At 47.8% G+C, this 19,835-nt stretch overlaps 1 protein-coding gene across 4 annotated transcripts in view; it reads left to right on the top strand.

Moving 5' to 3' along the window:
- The window catches only part of LOC121550738, a 63,869-nt gene that overhangs the window by 8,855 nt on the left and 35,179 nt on the right, over nt 1-19,835 (top strand). For all 4 annotated transcript variants that reach the window (XM_045226794.1, XM_045226793.1, XM_045226792.1 and 1 more), the window contains exons 2-5: nt 7,596-7,700; nt 12,119-12,321; nt 12,556-12,719; nt 14,032-14,184. In XM_045226794.1, the coding sequence (XP_045082729.1) occupies nt 7,596-7,700; nt 12,119-12,321; nt 12,556-12,719; nt 14,032-14,184 (625 nt within the window). The remainder of the gene's footprint in view (nt 1-7,595; nt 7,701-12,118; nt 12,322-12,555; nt 12,720-14,031; nt 14,185-19,835) is intronic.

The following is a 19,835-nucleotide window of genomic DNA, read 5'->3' as shown; positions in this document are numbered from 1 at the left end:
GATGTGAGAAAAGTCAGGTAAGCAGACTCCACATCGGCCTGATTATAAAATATATAGCCTCGTTATTGTTATTTTATTGTGTTACTTATTTTTCTTACTTTAGTTACTTTAAAAAAATCTATAATGTTGGTTAAGGGCTTGTAAGTAAGTATTTCACAGTTAGGTCTACACCTGTTGTATTCGTCGCATTTGATTTTATGTCGTCCTCGAGGGGGGAAGCATTCATGCAGGAGCCAATGGGGTGCTCGGGGGGAGGGGGGAGGGGCAACCTGCAGATGCAGAAATGCCCACATGCAGGAACTCCCCGAATTGCAGGCTGCAGTTGCACCCTATTGCTTTCACTTTCGGTTTTGTACACCAGCTTCAAACAAGCTGAAAATACAATATTTTTGGTTATTGAAAAGTTATTTCACAGCGGTTTAGATGGTACAATGATTCTCTACACTATACATTGCTTGTTTTCTCACATAAACTGACATTACACGACATGGGTCCCATTATGCCTAGCGAAAACCAAACACTGCATTCCACAGTAAGAACCTTATAGCAACGGTCAAGCATGGTCGTGGTAGTGTGATGGTTTGGGGATGCTTTGCTGCCTCAGGACATGGACGACTTGCCTTAACAGAAGGAACCATGAATTCTGCTCTGTATCAGACAATTCTACAGGAGAATGTCAGGCCATCCATCTGTGAGCTGAAGCTGAAGCGCAGATGGGTCATGCAGCAAGACAATGATCCAAAACACACAATCAAGTTTACATGAGAATGTCCAAAAAGCAACAAATGTGAAGTTTTGGAATGGCCTAGTCAATGTCCAGACCTAATCCCAATTGAGATGTTGTGGCAGTACTTGAAACGAGCAGTTCATGCTTGAAAACCCACAAATGTTCCTGAGTTAAAGCAATTCTGTATGGAAGAGTGGGCCAAAATTCCTCCACAGTGACGTGAGAGACTGATCAACAACTACAGGTTGCGTTTGGTTTCGAGTCATTGCAGCTAATGGTGGCACAACCAGTTATTGAGTGTAAGGGGGCAATTACTTTTTCACACAGGGGCATTGGGTGTTGCATAACTTTGTTTATGAAATAAGTATTTAATTGTTGTTATTTGTTCATTCAGGTTCCCTTTATCTAATATTAGGTTTTGGTTGAAGATCCGATAACATTCAGTATCAAAAATATGCAAAAGTAGAGAAAATTAGAAAGGGGGCAAATACTTCACAGCACTGTATGCAAACATAGTTTGGAAATATGCACTGGTGTTTGAATGATGGCCCCTATCAACTCTGGATGACTTCTTTACAATACAGTACACTACATTATACTGTACTTTGTCCATTAGTTACAATGAACTGTCACGATTCTCTAAAGCAGAACCCAGAAGCAGACCAGGACAAGTTGAGTAGAACGAAGGTGAGTATTTATTTACAGACTCAAATGTGGAAGCAGAATAATCCAGGAGACGGAGCGGGCAGCGGATGTGAGTTGGTGGGAGTGAATAGGCAGAGCCAATGGTGTCACAGAAGCCACCGACGACCAGGCAGGTGTGGGGTGAATGTTCCGGGAGAATGATTGTAGACAGAGTAAACAGAGTTGAGTACACGGCAAGCAAAAAGTACAGAACAACAAAACTAACTCTAGTAAACTTGAGGCTGATACGCTGACACAACATACTGTTCATGGCTAACGATCCGGCAGGGAATGGATGTCAGGTCAGAGCTTATGAAGTGGAGAGGTGATGATCAGGACCAGGTGTGCAGATAGCTGATGAGATGCAGGTGCGGGTAATAGAGAGATCTCCCGCCTAGCTTCGTCGCCTGGCAACCAGACAGGGTGCGTTCAGGAACCTCAGGAAACAGACTCCAGAACAGAAAACAGGCAACACAGGTAGAGGATTCATGACAGTACCCCCCCCTCCGACGAACGCCACTGGGCGGACTACCCGGAGCGCCAGGATGGAGGCGGTAGAAGTCACGAAGGAGGTCAGCATCAAGGATCTGACGCCGAGGAATCCAACTCCTCTCCTCAGGACCATACCCCTCCCAGTCCACGAGATACTGGAAACCCCGACCCTGCCGTCTGGAATCCATGATGTGGTGCACCGTGTAGACAGGACCACTTCCGATCATCCGAGGAGGAGGCGGAGGGGGCAACAGAGGACTGAGGAGAACAGGCTTCAGGCAGGAGACATGAAAGGTGGGATGGACTCTGAGCGTTCTAGGCAACTTGAGTCGAACCACAACAGGATTAATCACTCTCTCCACCACAAACGGACCAATGAACTTCGGTGACAGTTTCTTCGACTCAGTCCGCAGAGGAAGATCCCGTGTAGCCTACCAGACCTTATCTCCGATGGCATAAGCGGGGGCTGGAATACGGCGACGATTCGCCTGGAGCTGATACCGGTCAGAAACTCTAAGGAGGGCCTTTCTGGCCCGATGCAAGGTCCGGTGGCAACGACGAATGTGGGCCTGAACAGAGGGAACCGAGAGATCCTTCTCCTGAGAAGGAAACGAGGGAGGTTGGTAGCCGTACAGGCACTGGAAGGGAGACATCCCAGTGGGGGATGTAGGGAGAGTATTGTGGGCATACTCGACCCATGGCAACTGAGAGACCTAAGAGGTGGGGTTGGAGGAGACAAGGCAGCGCAGCGTGGATTCCATCTTCTGGTTGGCTCTCTCCGCCTGAACATTAGATTGGGGGTGAAATCCAGATGTGAGACTGACTGTGGCTCCAATGGCCAAACAGAAGGATTTCCAGACAGCAGAGGTAAACTGAGGACCACGGTCGGAAACTATGTCACTGGGCAACACGTGGACCCTGAAAACCTCCCTAACCAGGATCTCGGATGTCTCAGAGGCAGAGGGAAGCTTGGAGATGGGCACAAAGTGGGCGAACTTGCTGAATCTGTCCACAATAGTCAGAATGACCGTGTTCCCCTCAAAAGAGGGCAACCCAGTGACAAAATCCAGGGCCAGATGCGACCATGGTCGCCGGGGAATAGGTAGGGGGTGAAGAAGTCCAGAGCTGGGCCGATTGGCACTCTTATTCTGCGCACAAACTGGACAGGCAGCAACAAACCTCCGGGTATCTTCTCCCATGGCAGGCCACCAAAATCGTCTGCGTAGTAACGCCATCGTCCGAGCCACGCCAGGGTGACAAGCCATCTTGCTGGCGTGGGACCATTGGAGGACAGCAGAACGGACCGACTCTGGCACAAACAACCGACCGGGTGGACCGTTACCGGGACCGGGCTGCGTCCGAAGGGCCGCCATAACCTCCTCCTCAATCCTCCACGTAACTGCTCCCACGATGAAGTTCCGGGGAAGAATCGTCTCAGTCTTGGTCCCACTCTCCTCCGTCTTGGAGAACATCCGGGACAGGGCGTCCGCCTTGCCGTTCTTAGACCCAGGTCGGAACGTCAGGGAAAAATTTAAGCGTCCAAAAAACAAAGCCCACCTTGCCTGACGGGAGTTGAGACGTCTAGCCGATTGCACGTAAGCAAGATTCTTGTGGTCAGTCCAGACAATAAACGGTTGCTCCGCCCCTCCAACCAGTGGCGCCACTCCTCCAAGGCAAGTTTCACCGCGAGAAGCTCCCAGTTACCCACATCGCAGTTCCTCTCCGTAGACGAAAGACGACGAGAGTAGAAGGCGCAGGGATGGAGTTTACCGTCAGTGGAGCTTCGCTGGGACAGGATGGCGCCAACCCCCACATCAGACACGTCCACTTCAATGACAAACTGACGGGCAGCGTCAGGTTGAGAGAGAATCGGGGCGTTGGTGAATCGAAATGCTCGGTCTGCCTCAGGATTCCAACTGAAGGTTCTGGTACTAGAAGTCAGGGCAGTTAATGGAGCGGCCACACGGCTGTAATCACGGATAAATCTACGATAGAAATTCGCAAACCCCAGAAACCTCTGGAGCTGCAATCTCGTACCAGGCTGGTCCCAATCCAGAACCGCTCTAACCTTCTCTTGATCCATCCTAATCTCTCCCCTGGAGATGATGTACCCGAGGAAGGATGTAGTGTGGGCGTGAAATTCACACTTCTCGGCCTTCACAAACAGGCGGTTCTCCAACAATCGCTGCAGAACCTGCTTGACATGCTGGACGTGGCTGGAAAGCTCCTTAGAGAAGATAAGAATGTCATCCAGGTACACAAACACAAAAAGACCGATCATATCTCTCAGGACGTCATTCACCATACTCTGGAACACTGCTGGAGCATTGGTCAGTCCAAACGGCATCACCTGATACTCGAAATGACCCATCGGTGTATTGAAACCAGTCAACCACTCGTCCCCCTCTCTGATCCGGACCAGATGATACGCATTGCGTAGATCCAGCTTAGTGAACACAGTAGCACCCTGTAAGGAGTCGAAAGCAGAGCTCATCAAGGGCAGGGGATACTTGTTCTCGACTGTAACATAATTCAACCCCCGATAATCAATACAAGGTCGAAGAGAGACATCCTTCTTACTCACAAAAAAGAATCCTGCCCCCAGGGGTGATGACGAGGGACAAATGAGACCAGCAGCTAGAGACTCCTTTATGTAGGTCTCCAAAGCTTCACGTTCAGGTCGGGAGATACTGTATAACCGTCCCTTGGGATAGGCAGCTCCAGGGAACAGGTTAATGGCACAATCATATGGTCGGTGGGGAGGAAGTGACAGAGCCTTCTGCTTACTGAACACTTCCCCCAAATCGTGATATGTTTCAGGAACCAGGGACAAATCTGGGGGGGTAGAATCAATGACCTGACTGGGAACAGAATGGGAACAGGCAGTCTTAAGGCAGTTAGCATGACATTCAATACTCCAACTAGTTACCTTGCCAGTCACCCAATCGAATGTGGGATTGTGTTCTCTCAGCCAGGGGTATCCAAGCACCAGAGGAACATGGGGAGAAGGCAGAATGAAGAAGGAGATAACCTCTGAATGGCATATCCCATAATAAAAAAAATAATGTTTATTTGAAAGAGTTAGCTGGCTAGCTTGTAAAGTGGTGAATTAAAGTAGCCTAACTTTTTCTATTTAGCTAGCTAAGTTAGCTAGGTAGCTAGCTAACAAATGTGCTCAAATTCTAATAATGTTTCAACTTTATTTATCTAGCCTATAGTTTATATCATATGACTTTGGCTTCATATATTTGAATTAAATAATCAATTATTGAAAATAACGTGCTTATTTGTAGGCTACTTCCAAGTTGGTTCAACCACCATCCTATTGCGTCGTCATGCTGGAATGAATTGGCAGTTGGTTTTTGAATCAGAATGGCAGTTACATTTTGAATTGACCAAAAAAGTCCATATAGAACCCCTTCTTTATCTAAGAGTGTATGCTTTTATTAAACACATTATTTCCTCTTGCTTCTAGATAGCATTTAGTTTGCAACAGCACAAGTTTGTATGAACCTTGTGGTTTGCCACTCAGACCTCGGAAACAATGTTTCAAAATATGAATTAGATCTTCCTCATGCCATAGTGAGCTAACGGTGTCGGACGTCAGCTAGCCATTTTTATGACCTCTCGAAATCATGCAGCATCATCATTAATATGGATATAAATGACAATGGAAAACATCTAAAACAAATTAAAAGGGATTGTTAGCTGTCATTTCAGAGTTTGATGTGACTGGGTTAGCTTTTGTTAGCTGTTGATTTCTAAAATCCCCATTACACTCTGGGGTAGGGATAGAACCCTCAAAGTTATTTTTCCTTCACTGGGTATACAGTGCCTTCAGAAAGTTTTCACACCCCTTGACTTTTCCCACATTTTGTTGTGTTACAGCCTGAATTAAAATTGATTAAATTGAGATTTTGTGTCACTGGCCTACACAAAATACCCCATAATGTCAAAGTAGAACTATGTTTTTAGAAATGTTTAGATATTTTATTAAAAATGAAAAGCTGAAATGTCATATGTCAATAAGTATTCAACCCCTTTGTTATGGCAATCCTAAATAAGTTCAGGAGTAAAAATGTGCTTAACAAGTCCCATAATAAGTTGAATGGACTCACTCTGTGTGCAATAATAGTGTTTAACATGATTTTTTAATGACTACCTCATCTCTGTACCCCACACATAAGTAGGTAACATAACTGTAAGGTCCCTCAGTCGAGCAGTGAATTTCAAACAGATTTAACCACAATGACCAGGGAGGTTTTCCAATGCCTCGCAAAGAATGGCACCTATTGGTAGATGGGTAAAAAACAACAACTGACATTTAATATGATTTTGAGCATGGTGAAGTTATTAATTACACTTTGGGTGGTGTATCAATACACCCAGTCACTAGAAAGATACAGGCCTCCCCCCTAACTCAGTTGCCGGAGAGGAAGGAAACCGCTCAGAGTTTTCACCATGAGGCCAATGGTGACTTTAAAACAGTTACAGAGTTGAATGGCTGTGATATGAGAAAACTGAGGATGGATCAACAACATTGTAGTTACTCCACAATACTAACCTAAATGACAGAATGAAAAGAAGGAAGCCTGTACAGAATAAAAATATTCCAAAACATACATCCTGTTTGCAATAAGGCGCTAAATAAAATGTTTGGGGCAAATCCAAGACAACACATCACAAAGTACCACTCTTCATATTTTCAAGCATGTTGGTGGCTGCATCATGTTATGGGAATGCCTGTCATCGGCAAGGACTAGTGAGTTTTTTTGGGTATAAAAATAAATGGAATAGAGCTAAGCACAGGCAAAATCCTAGAGGAAAACCTAGGTCAGTCTGCTTTCCAACAGACACACTGGGAGACAAATTCACCTTTCAGCAGGACAATAACCTAAAACACAAGGCCAAATATACACTGGAGTTGCTTACCAAGACGACAATCCTGAGTGGCCTAGTTACAGTTTTGACTTAAATCGGCTTAAAAATCTATGGCAAGACTTGAAAATGGCTGTCTAACAATGATCAACAACCGACTTGACAGAGCTTGAAGAATTTAAAAAAGAATAATGTGCAAATATTGTACATCCAGGTGTGCAAAGCTCTTAGAGACTTACCCAGAAAGACTCACAGCTGTAATCACTGCCAAAGGTGATTCTAACATGTGGTGTGAATACTCATTGAAATTAGATATTTCTGTATTTTATTTGCAATACATTTGCAAAAATGTTTAAAACATGATTTCACTTTGTCATTACAGGGTATTGTGTGTAGATGGGTGATCAAAAAATCTAGCTAATACATTTTTGAATTCAGGCTGTAACACAACAAAATGTGGAATACGTCAAGGGGTATGAATACTTTCTGAAAGTATATATAACACTTTTTTTTAGGAAAGGGTTTTTTAATCTCATCCAAAGAACCAAACGTTTCAATAGAGAACCTCAAATAACCATTTTTTTCTACAAGTGTATATGCCCACACCATTCCAACTCAGAAAAGCACATTTTTAACATACTTAATTACCACTTTTTGGAAGGAAAACTATTTCACTCATATTGTAATTAATTATAGGTCATATTTCATAGAAACACTGCACAGTTACTTTAAAATGCTTGCTAATCCACAGAATAGAAAAACAAACCGAAATGTAAATGTTGTCAGTGTTTGTTTGTATTTTTGTTTGTTCCAGGCATCAGGACCTGACCATCCTAAAGTCCACGCTGTTCTAGGAGGGGTGGACCCAGGTGTAGATTCTGTGGCTTCAACACTGAGTTACGCCTACTTCCTCAACCAGGTAATGTGTGGGGACATGTTCACGTGTGCATGGTATTTATGTACAGTTGAAGTTGGAAGTTTACATACACTTAGGTTGGAGTCATTAAAACTTGTTTTTCAACCACTCCACAAATGTCTTGTTAACAAACTATAGTTTTGGCAAGTCGGTTAGGACATCTACTTTGTGCATGACACAAGTAATTTTTCCAACAATTGTTTACAGACAATTATTTCACTTATAATTCACTGTATCACAATTCCAGTGAGTCAGAAGTTTACATACTTTACAGAAGTTGACTGTGCCTTTAAACAGCTTGGAAAATTCCAGAAAATGATGTCATGGCATTAGAAGCTTCTGATAGGCTAATTGACATCATTTGAGTCAATTGGAGGTGTACCTATGGATGTATTTCAAGGCCTAACTTCAAACTCAGTCCCTCTTTGCTTGACATCATAGGAAAATCAAAAGAAATCAGCCAAGACCTCAGAAAAAAATGTGTAGACCTCCACAAGTCTGGTTCATCCTTGGGAGCAATTTCCAAAAGCCTGAAGGTACCACGTTCATCTGTACAAACAATAGTACGCAAGTATAAACACCATGGGACCACGCAGCCGTCATACCGCTCAGGAAAGAGACGCGTTCTGTCTCCTAGAGATGAACGTACTTTGGTGCGAAAAGTGCAAATCAATCCCAAAACAACAGCAAAGGACCTTGTGAAGATGCTGGAGGAAACGGGTACAAAAGTATCTATATCCACAGTAAAACGAGACCACCTATACTCCACACACAGAGACGCATACAAAGCTCTCCCTCGCCCTCCCTTTGGCAAATCTGACCATAACTCTATCCTCCTGATTCCTGCTTATAAGCAAAAACTAAAGCAGGAAGCACCAGTGACTCGGTTAATAAAAAACGGGTCAGATGACGCAGATGCTAAGCTACAGGACTGTTTTGCTAGCACAGACTGGAACATGTTCCGCGATTCTTCAGATAGCATTGAGGAGTACACCACATCAGTCACTGGCTTCATCAATAAGTGCATCGATGACGTCGTCCCCACAGTGACCGTACGTACATACCCCAACCAGAAGCCATGGATTACAGGCAACATCCGCACTGAGCTAAAGTGTAGAGCTGCAGCTTTCAAGGAGCGGGACTCTAATCCGGACGCTATGCCCTCAGACGAACCATCAAACATGCAAAGAGTCAATACAGGACTAAGATTGAATCGTACTACACCGGTTGTGACGCTCGTCGGATGTGGCAGGGCTTGAAAACTATTACGACTACAAAGGGAAGCACAGCCGCGAGCTGCCCAGTGACACAAGACTTCCAGACGACCTAAACCACTTCTATGCTCGCTTCGAGGCAAGCAACACTGAAGCATGCATGAGAGCACCAGCTGTTCCGGATGACTATGTGATCACGCTCTCCGTAGCCAATGTGAGTAAGACTTTTAAGCAGTTCAACATTCACAAGGCCGCAGGGCCAGACGGATTACCAGGACGTGTACTCCGAGCATGTGCTGACCAACTGGCAAGTGTCTTCACTGACATTTTCAACATGTCCCTGACTGAGTCTGTAATACCAACATGTTTCAAGCAGACCACCATAGTCCCCGTGCCCAAGGACACTAAGATAACCTGCCTAAATGACTACCGACCCGTAGCACTGACGTCTGTAGCCATGAAGTGCTTTGAAAGGCTGGTCATGGCTCACATCAACACCATTATCTCAGAAACCCTAGACCCACTCCAATTTGCATACCGCCCCAACAGATCCACAGATGATGCAATCTCTATTGCACTCCACACTGCCCTTTCCCACCTGGACAAGAGGAACACCTACGTGAGATTCATTGACTACAGCTCAGCATTCAACACCATAGTGCCCTCAAAGCTCATCACTAAGATAAGGATCCTGGGACTAAACACCTCCCTCTGCAACTGGATCCTGGACTTCCTGATGGGCCGCCCCCAGGTGTTAAGGGTAGGTAACAACACATCTGCCACACTGATCCTCAACACAGGGGCCCCTCAGGGGTGCGTGCTCAGTCCCCTCCTGTACTCCCTGTTCACCCATGACTGCATGGCCAGGCACGACTCCAACACCATCATTAAGTTTGGAGACGACACAACAGTGGTAGGCCTGATCACCGACAACGATGCGACAGCCTATAGAGAGGAGGTCAGAGACCTGGCCGTGTAGTGCCAGGATAACAACCTCTCCCTCAACGTGACCAAGACAAAGGAGATGATTGTGGACTACAGGAAAAAAAGGGAACTGAGCACGCCCCCATTCCCATCGACGGGGCTGTAGTGGAACTGGTTGAGAGCTTCAAGTTCCTTGGTGTCCACATCACCAACAAACTATCATGGTCCAAACACACCAAGACAGTTGTGAAGAGGGCACGACAAAGCCTATTCCCCCTCAGGAGACTGAAAAGATTTGGCATGGGTCCTCAGATCCTCAAAAAATTCTACAGCTGCACCATCGAGAGCATCCTGACTGGTTGCATCACCGCCTGGTATGGCAACTGCTCGGCCTCCGACCGCAAGGCATTACAGAGGGTAGTGCGTACGGCCCAGTACATCACTGGGGCCAAGCTTCCTGCCATCCAGGATGTCTATACCAGGCGGTGTCAGAGGAAGGCCCTCAAAATTGTCAAAGACTCCAGCCACCCTAGTCATAGACTGTTCTCTCTGCTACCGCACGCCAAGCGGTACCGGAGTGCCAAGTCTAGGTCCAAAAGACTTCTCAACAGATGCTACCCCCAAGCCACAAGACTCCTGAACAGCTAATCATGGCTAACCGGACTATTTGCACTGCCCCCCCACCCCATCTTTTTACGCTGCTGCTACTCTGTTAATTATTTATGCATAGTCACTTTAACTCTACCCACATGTACATATTACCTCAACTACCTCAACTAGCCGGTGCCCCCGCACATTGACTCTGCACCGGTACCCCCCTGTGTATATATAGCCTCCCTACTGTTATTTTATTTAACTTCTGCTCTTTTTTTCTCAACACTTTTTTGTTGTTGTTGTTTTATTTTACTTTTTTATTAAAAACATGAATGCATTGTTGGTTAAGGGCTGTAAGTAAGCATTTCACTGTAATGTCTACACCTGTTGTATTCGGCGCATGTAGCCAATTTGATTTGATTTGATTATATCGACATAACCTGAAAGGCCACTCAGCAAGGAAGAAGCCACTGCTCAAAAACCGCCAATGAAAAAGCCAGAATACGGTTTGCAACTGCACATGGGGACAAAGATTGTACTTTTTGGAGAAATGTCCTCTGATCTGATGAAACAAAAATAGAACTGTTTGGCCATAATGACCATCGTTATGTTTGGAGGGAAAAAGGGGTAGCTTGCAAGCAGAAGAACACCATCCCAACCGTGAAGCACGGGGGTGGTAGCATCATGCTGTGGGGGTGCTTTGCTGCAGGAGGGACTGGTGCACTTCACAAAATAGATGGCATCATGAGGAAGGAAAATTATATGGATATATTGAAGCAACATCTCAAGACATCAGTCAGGAAGTTAAAGCTTGGTCGCAAATGGGTCTCCCAAATGGACAATGACCCCAAGCATACTTCCAAAGTTGTGCCAAAATGGCTTAAGGACAACAAAGTCAAGGTATTGGAGTTGCCATCACAAAGCCCTGACCTCAATCCTATAGAAAATGTGTGGGCAGAACTGAAAAAAAGTGTGCGAGCAAGGAGGCCTACAAACCTGACTCAGTTACACCAGCTCTGTCAGGAGGAATGGGCAAAAATTCACCCAACTTATTGTGGGTAGCTTGTGGAAGGCTACCCGAAACGTTTGACCCATGTTAAACAATTTAAAGGCAATGACACCAAATAATAATTGAGTGTATGTAAACTTCTGACCCACTGGGAATGTGATGAAAGAAATAAAAGCTGAAATAAATCATTCTCTCTACTATTATTCTGACATTTCACATTCTTAAAATAAAGTGGTGATCCTAACTGACCTAAGACAGGGAGTTTTTACTAGGATTAAATGTCAGGAATTGTGAAAAACTGAGTTTAAATGTATTTGGCTAAGGTGTATGTAAACTTCCGACTTCAACTGTATGTGATTTGTGTGTGTTTTTGCGTGTGTGTGTATTGTAGTCTTTGTGTACTTGTTTATGTGTTTGAGGTTGAGTTTAAGTTTAAGTAATAATAATAATAATATGCCAGTTAGCAGACGCTTTTATCCAAAGCGATTTACAGTCATGCGTGCATACATATTTTTTTTTTTGTGTATGGGTGGTCCCGGGGATCGAACCCACTACCTTGGCGTTACAAGCGCGGTGCTCTACCAGCTGAGCTACAGTGTATCTTTGTGTCTTGTATTTGTACTTTCTCTGTGTGTGTGTGTGTGTGTGTGTGTGTGTGTGTGTGTGTGTGTGTCTCTCAGAAGGAGCGATCGGACTGTGTGTGTGTCCCGGTCCTGTGTGGTCAGGGATGTGATGTGGGGTTGCCGGGGGAGACAGTGCGGTACCTTAAGAGGGTGAGGGTGTGTGAGTCTGCTCTGCTGTGGAGAGACGACATCAACCTACTGCAGCTCCACCACAGAGGAAAACTCTCCCTCACTTTGATGAGGGACGATGTGCTCAACAGGTACACGCAAATGCACATACACACACACATACACACACACGCGCACACACACAGAATTGATGGGATAAATCATTTGGTTGATATTTTGCGTGTGTTTGTACATTTGGGTGTCTGTATTGTCTGATGTGTGTATTTAGATGGTATACTATGAAAGTGTGTATTTATTGTTTCAGACAGGCCCTGAGGGCTTTGTGCAGATGTAGTGTAATGATCCCATCCCCCTGTCTGATCCAGCTCCGACTATGAAGCTCTGGAGTCCAGCATCCTCCGAGTGGTCCATCACCACGAGCAACGGGCAGGAGAAGAGGGGGTGTTGTCCATGGTGATGGTGGTCGCCAGGGAGATTCTTCAAGAGGCAGCGGAGCAGATCTGTGCGCCGCTGGGGGAGCTCTTAGGAGGTGAGGGCCGATGGCGCCCTCCTGGGGGTAATGGGCCGATGCAGGACACACACAAAGACCCCCGATATGACTCGGTTAACACCCACCAGGAGAGAGGGTGTGTGAGTGTGTGTGCATGGAGGAGGGATGGGACTGAAGAGTAACAAGTCATGACATCTAGACAGAAAGAGAATAGAAGAAAGAGTTTCAGAATGTGTAAATGTGCGTCTGCCCGTGTGTGTGTTTTTTCCGTCCCCTCTGGGTTTTTTGTGTTTGACACTTTAAACACACCTTTATGATTCACTACCTCTGACATGGCAGGTGTGTGCGTGCGTGCATGCTTGAGTGCATGGTGTGTATGTGACTGTGTAAGTGCATGTGTGTGTGTGTGTTATTCCCCCTGCCAATAAATCAGTCAAACAAGCAACCAAGCAAGCAATCTTGTTAGAGAGGTTAATGACCGATTTTTGTTCTCCATTGCATATCCTGCTTATATGCATTGCAGGGCCCTATGTCTTAGCTGTGATTTACCGGATAGTGTGTGTATGTATGTATGTGTGTGTGTGTGTGTGTGTGTGTATGTGTGCTGTGGAGAGGAGAACAACTGCCCCTTCTCATTGAAGCCATGAAGTTCAAGGCCGACCGGGGTACTGCAGGCTGTTGTTTTCAGAAAGCAGGATCCCCAATTATAGTGAATGGGAAAATGGCATTCTTCTAGGGCAATATTTGTTTAAATAAATAAAAATGTATGTCCTTGAACCGATTTTTTTAAAATCGCACACAGAAGAAGTTATTAGGATAATTTAGTTGCTACCGGCAGCCTGGAGTATCCCGGTCAGCCTTCAACTTGAGATACTCAATGAGAAGAGGCAGTACTGAGCTAGTCTGCAACGTCACTTCCCCGAGTAGCTCAAACTGCGCATGTTATGTCTTGAGAATCCCTCGCATGAGACGCCATCTTAGCAAGCTAAAACCGACTTCCTGTGCTTCAAATGTGCCATTGAGTCTTCACATAGGAATGAATGGTGTGACGTCATCGATGGCTTTGTCCATTCATATACAGTCAATGGTGCTGTGTTTATGGAGCACAGTACCACCCAACAGCTCCTGAGCGTGATTAATTGAACTGATGTCACTGACATCACTTTGTGAGAGTACCTCTGTATGATATGATGGTCTTGATGCAGTGTCCCTGAGATATTTGCAGCCTGTACATTTTTCCTCCAGGTCGTTTCAGGGCCATTTACAAACATAATAGGATGGAATGGTCTAATATTACACCAATGACTGAATATCAGTTTGTTTTTGATGTAGCCGGTTTTTGTTTTCTCAGAGGCCCTGCGGCTGCAGTCAGAGGGGATGTGGATCAAAGATGGCCACCGCTCGGTGGACCTGGAGGAGCTGCTGAGGGCATTGGAAGAGAGGAGCAGCATCTCACCCTATGATGTCACAACCGGTCCTAACGCTGGCGAGGCCCAGCTTCAAGGTTTGTGTTTACAGCTGGCTGGATTGTGGCTATTCGAGTAGTGTAATGTAATCTACATTACATAGTGTAATGTGTCTGTCTGTGTGTCTGTCTGTCCGTCCGTCCGTATGTCTGTCTGTGTGAGGCGATGTAACTCATGAAGTGGAGAATTTAATTGGAATTAGGCTGTTTGGGAAATTGTAAAATATTTAGTTGAAATTGAATTAGAATTCAGAATTGAATTAAACTTGAATTCAATGACATGTACTTTGTATACACTGAGTGTACTAAACATTAGGAACACCTGCTCTTTCCATGACTGTCAATGCTGAGGTTTATGCGGCGCTGAAGTCAGGCGCAGGACACAGAGGATCAGTAACGACTACTTTACTTTCCAAAGTAAAATACGCACAAAACAAAAGCCTCCAAACACAAGAGGAGAAATGTACGCGGAGTGCGTAATAAACAAGATGGTCAATGCCGAACATACATACAAGAGACGCGGACAATAACACACAAAGGCAAACATAAAACAAGGGAACTTATATGGTACATAATCAATACAGAATACGAAACAGGTGTACCAACTAGACAATACAAGACAAACATCGAAACATCGAGCGGCAGTAGCTAGTACTCCGGGGACGACGAACGCCGAAGCCTGCCCGAGCAAGGAGGAGGAGCAGCCTCGGCGGCATCCGTGACAGTACCCCCCCTTGACGCGCGGCTCCAGCCGTGCGCCGACCCCGGCCTCGGGGACAGCCAGGAGGACGCGGAGCAGGGCGCGTGGGATGACTCCGGTGGAACTCCGTCAGGAGGGAAGGATCTAAAATGTCCCTCCTAGGCACCCAGCACCGTTCCTCCGGACCGTACCCCTCCCACTCCACGAGATACTGCAGACCCCCCATCCGACGTCTCGAATCCACGATGGACCAGACTGAGTACGCCGGAGCCCCCTCTATGTCCAGTGGGGGCGGAGGAGTCTCCCGTATCTCATTGTCCTGGAGTGGACCAGCTACCACCGGCCTGAGGAGAGACACATGGAACGAGGGGTAATCATGAGGCAGTTGTAACCTGTAACATACCTCGTTCAATCTCCTCAGGACTTTAAATGGCCCCACAAACCGCCGACCCAGCTTCCGGCAGGGCAGGCGACGGGGCAGGTTTCGAGTCGAGAGCCAGACTCGATCTCCAGGTGCGTACACAGGACCCTCACTGCGGTGGAGATCGGCGCTCGCCTTCTGCCTACGGATAGCCCGCTGCAGATGTACATGCGCAGCGTTCCATGTCTCCTCCGAGCGCCGAAACCACTCATCCACCGCAGGAGCCTCGATCTGGCTCTGATGCCATGGTGCCAGAACCGGCTGATACCCCAACACACACTGGAAAGGGGTCAGATTCGTAGAGGAATGGCGAAGGGAGTTCTGGGCGATCTCTGCCCAGGGGATATACCCCGACCACTCCTCCTGCTGGTCCTGGCAATAAGATCTCAGAAACCTACCCACATCCTGGTTCACTCTCTCCACCTGCCCATTACTCTCAGGGTGGAAACCCGAGGTAAGGTTAACCGAGACCCCCAAGTGTTCCATGAACGCCCTCCAGACTCTAGAGGTGAATTGGGGACCCCGATCAGACACTATATCCTCGGGTACCCCGTAGTGCCGGAAGACGTGGGTAAACAAAGCCTCAGCAGTCTGTAGGGCAGTAGGGAGACCCGGCATTGGGATGAGGCGACAGGCCTTAGAGAACCGATCCACAACGACCAGAATAGTGGTATTCCCCTGGGAAGGGGGAAGGTCCGTGACAAAGTCTACGGATAGGTGAGACCACGGCCGTTGTGGAACGGGTAGGGGTTGTAACTTCCCCCTGGGCAGGTGTCTAGGCGCCTAACACTGAGCGCACACCGAGCAGGAGGAGACATAAACCCTCACGTCCTTAGCCAATGTTGGCCACCAGTACTTTTCACTAAGGCAGTGCACTGTCCGGCCAATACCAGGATGTCCAGAGGAGGGTGACGTATGAGCCCAATAAATGAGACGATCACGAATCTCGAGCGGAACGTACGTCCGCCCCGCTGGACACTCTGGAGGAGTAGGGTCGGTACGTAACGCCCGCTCGATTTCCGCATCGACCTCCCACACCACCGGTGCCACCAGACAAGACTCTGGCAGTATGGGAGTGGGCTCAATGGACCTCTCCTCTGTGTCATATCGCCGGGACAGGGCTTCTGCCTTAACGTTCTGGGACCCTGGGATGTAAGTGAGCTTAAAAACAAACCGTGCCAGAAACATGGCCAACCTAGCCTGACGAGGGTTCAGTCTCCTAGCTTCCCGGATGTACTCCAGGTTACGATGGTCAGTCAGAATGAGAAAAGGGTGTTGAGCCCCCTCAAGCCAATGCCTCCACACCTTTAGGGCTTGAACCACGGCTAGCAGCTCCCTGTCCCCCACGTCATAATTACGTTCCGCCGGGCTGAGCTTCTTCGAGTAAAAAGTGCAGGGCCGGAGTTTAGGAGGCGTGCCTGAGCGTTGTGACAGTACAGCCCCAATACCGGCCTCTGACGCGTCCACCTCCACCTGGAACGCTAAAGCGGGGTCCGGATGCGCCAGCACCGGAACCGAGGTGAACAGGTCCTTCAGTTGTCCAAACGCCCTGTCCGCCTCAACCGACCACTGCAAACGCACCGGGCCCCCCTTCAGCAGGGAGGTGATGAGAGCTGCTACCTGTCCAAAACCCCGGATAAACCTCCGGTAGTAATTGGCAAAACCCAAAAACCGCTGCACCTCCTTAACCGTGGTTGGAGTCTTCCAATTACGCACGGCTGAAACGCGGTCAATCTCCATCTCCACCCCTGACGCGGACAACCGATGGCCCAGGAAGGAGATGGACTCCTGGAAAAACAGACATTTCTCTGCCTTGACATACAAGTCATGCTCCAACAGCCTACCCAACACTCGACGCACCAGGGCTACATGCTCGGCTCGTGTAGAAGAGTAAACTAGAATGTCGTCAATATACACCACTACACCCTGCCCATGCAAATCCCGGAAGATCTCGTCCACAAAGGATTGGAAGACTGAAGGAGCATTCATTAACCCGTATGGCATGACGAGATACTCATAGTGACCCGAGGTGGTACTAAATGCTGTCTTCCATTCATCTCCCTCCCTAATGCGCACCAAGTTGTAGGCGCTCCTGAGATCCAGTTTTGTGAAGAAACGCGCTCCGTGTAATGATTCCGTCATACTCGCAAACAGAGGGAGAGGATAACTGTATTTCACAGTGATCTGATTGAGACTACGGTAATCAATACACGGGCGCAACCCTCCATCCTTCTTCTTCACAAAAAATAAACTAGAGGACGCAGGAGAAGTGGAGGGCCGTATATATCCCTGTCTCAGAGACTCGGCTATGTATGTCTCCATAGCCGCCGTCTCCTCTTGAGACAGAGGATACACATGACTACGCGGAAGTGCAGCACCTGCCTGGAGGTCTATCGCACAATCCCCCTGTCTATGAGGTGGCAATCGCGTCGCCCTCGTCTTACTGAACACGAGTGCCAAATCATCATACTCAGGAGGAATGTGCAGTGCGGGCATTTGGTTCGGACTTTCCACCGTGGTCGCCCCTACGGAAACACCTAGACACCGCCCGACACACTGGTCAGACCACTCCTTGAGAGCCCTCTGTTGCCACGAAATGGTGGGGTCGTGAGAGATTAACCAAGGAAGTCCCAGCACCACGGGATACGCAGGAGAGTCGATCAGATACAACTGAATGATCTCATCATGACCCCCCTGCGTCCTCATCTTTAGTGGCGCTGTGACCTCCCTAATCAACCCAGATCCCAACGGACGGCTATCTAGGGCATGAATAGGAAAGGGCACATCTACTGGTAGGAGGGGAATCCCTAACTTAACACAAAAATTACGATCAATAAAATTCCCAGCTGCGCCTGAATCGACTAGCGCCTTATGCTGGGAATGAGATGCAACCTGGGGAAATACTACTTGTATACACAGGTGAACAACAGAGAGCTCTGGGTGAGTTGGGCGCCTACTCACCTGGAATGACTCCCCAGTGCGTGACCTGTTGCCTCGATCCCCTGGAGACCCTCCCCAGCACCAAACCGCAGTGTGTCCTCTACGGCCACAGTTGGTGCAGAGGACGGCCTCCCTCCGGATCTCTCTCCTCCTCTCTCTAGCGCCAGCACCCCCGAGCTCCATAGGGCTCGGCTCGAAGGTGCTGGGGGATGGAATGGACGGCCCCAACTCCGGACGTCCGCGGGTAGCCAACAGGGTATCCAGACGGATCGACATGTCCACCAACTGATCGAAGTTTAGATTGGTGTCCCTGCAGGCCAACTCTCGTCGAACGTCCTCTGGTAGGCTGCACCGATAGTGGTCGATAAGGGCCCTCTCATTCCACCCCGCCTCCGCCGCTAGAGTCCGGAAGTCCAGGGCGAACTCTTGTGCGCTCCTCTTCCCCTGTCGGAGGTGGAACAGACGCTCCCCCGCCGCTTTACCCTCTGGGGGATGATCGAAAACAGCCCTGAAGCGGCGGGAGAACTCCGAGTAGCTGATGGTGGCAGCGTCTATTCCCCTCCATTCGGCATTGGCCCACTCCAAAGCCTTGCCGGATAGACAGGAGATGAGGGCGGAAACGCTCTCGTATCCCGAGGGCGCCGGGTGTATGGTTGCCAGGTAGAGTTCCACTTGAAGTAGGAAACCCTGACACCCGGCTGCGGTGCCATCATATGCCCTCGGGAGCGAGAGCCGAATCCCACTGGACTCCGGAGATGGTACGATGGGGCTGGCCGATGGTGGTGGTAATGTAGGAGGAGGTGTGGGCAAGCCTCCTCTTTCCCATCGGCGCAGGGTGTCCATCACGTCTTGCATGGCGGAGCCGAGTCTATGGATCATGGCGTCCTGGCTGCTGACCCGATCCTCCAGTGACTCAGTCACCGCCGCTGCTCCTGCTGACTCCATGGGTGGTGTGTTATTCTGTCAGTGCTGAGGTGTATGCGGCGGTGAAGTCAGGCGCAGGACACAGAGGATCAGTAACGACTACTTTACTTTCCAAAGTAAAATACGCACAAAACAAAAGCCTCCAAACACAAGAGGAGAAATGTACGCGGAGTGCGTAATAAACAAGATGGTCAATGCCGAACATACATACAAGAGACGTGGACAATAATACACAAAGGCAACCCTAGCAAGGGTCCGTGACAATGACATAGACTGACCAGGTGAATCCAGGTGCAAGCTATGATCCCTTATTGATGTCCCTTGTTAAAGCCACTTCAATCAGTGTAGATGAAGGGGAGGAGACTGATTTTAAAGAAGGATTTTTAAGCCTTTAGACATTTGAGTCATGAATTGTTTATGTGTGCCATTCAGAGGGTGAATTGGCAAGACAAAAGATTTAAGTGCCGTTAAACAGGGTATGGTAGTAGGTGCCAGGAACACCAGTTTGAGTGTGTCAAGAACTGCAACGCTGCTGGGTTTTACACGCTCAACAGTTTCCTGTGTGTATCAAGAATGGTCCACCACCCAAAGGACATCCAGCCAACTTGACACAACTGTGGGAAGCATTGGAGTCAACATGGGCCAGCATCCCTGTGGAATGCTTTCAACACCATGTAGAGTCCATTGTATCTATATTATAGCTGC

Source organism: Coregonus clupeaformis, chromosome 18 (assembly GCF_020615455.1).
Source record: "Coregonus clupeaformis isolate EN_2021a chromosome 18, ASM2061545v1, whole genome shotgun sequence".
Lineage (NCBI taxonomy): Eukaryota > Metazoa > Chordata > Actinopteri > Salmoniformes > Salmonidae > Coregonus > Coregonus clupeaformis.
This window is presented reverse-complemented; position numbering and strand designations above follow the sequence as displayed.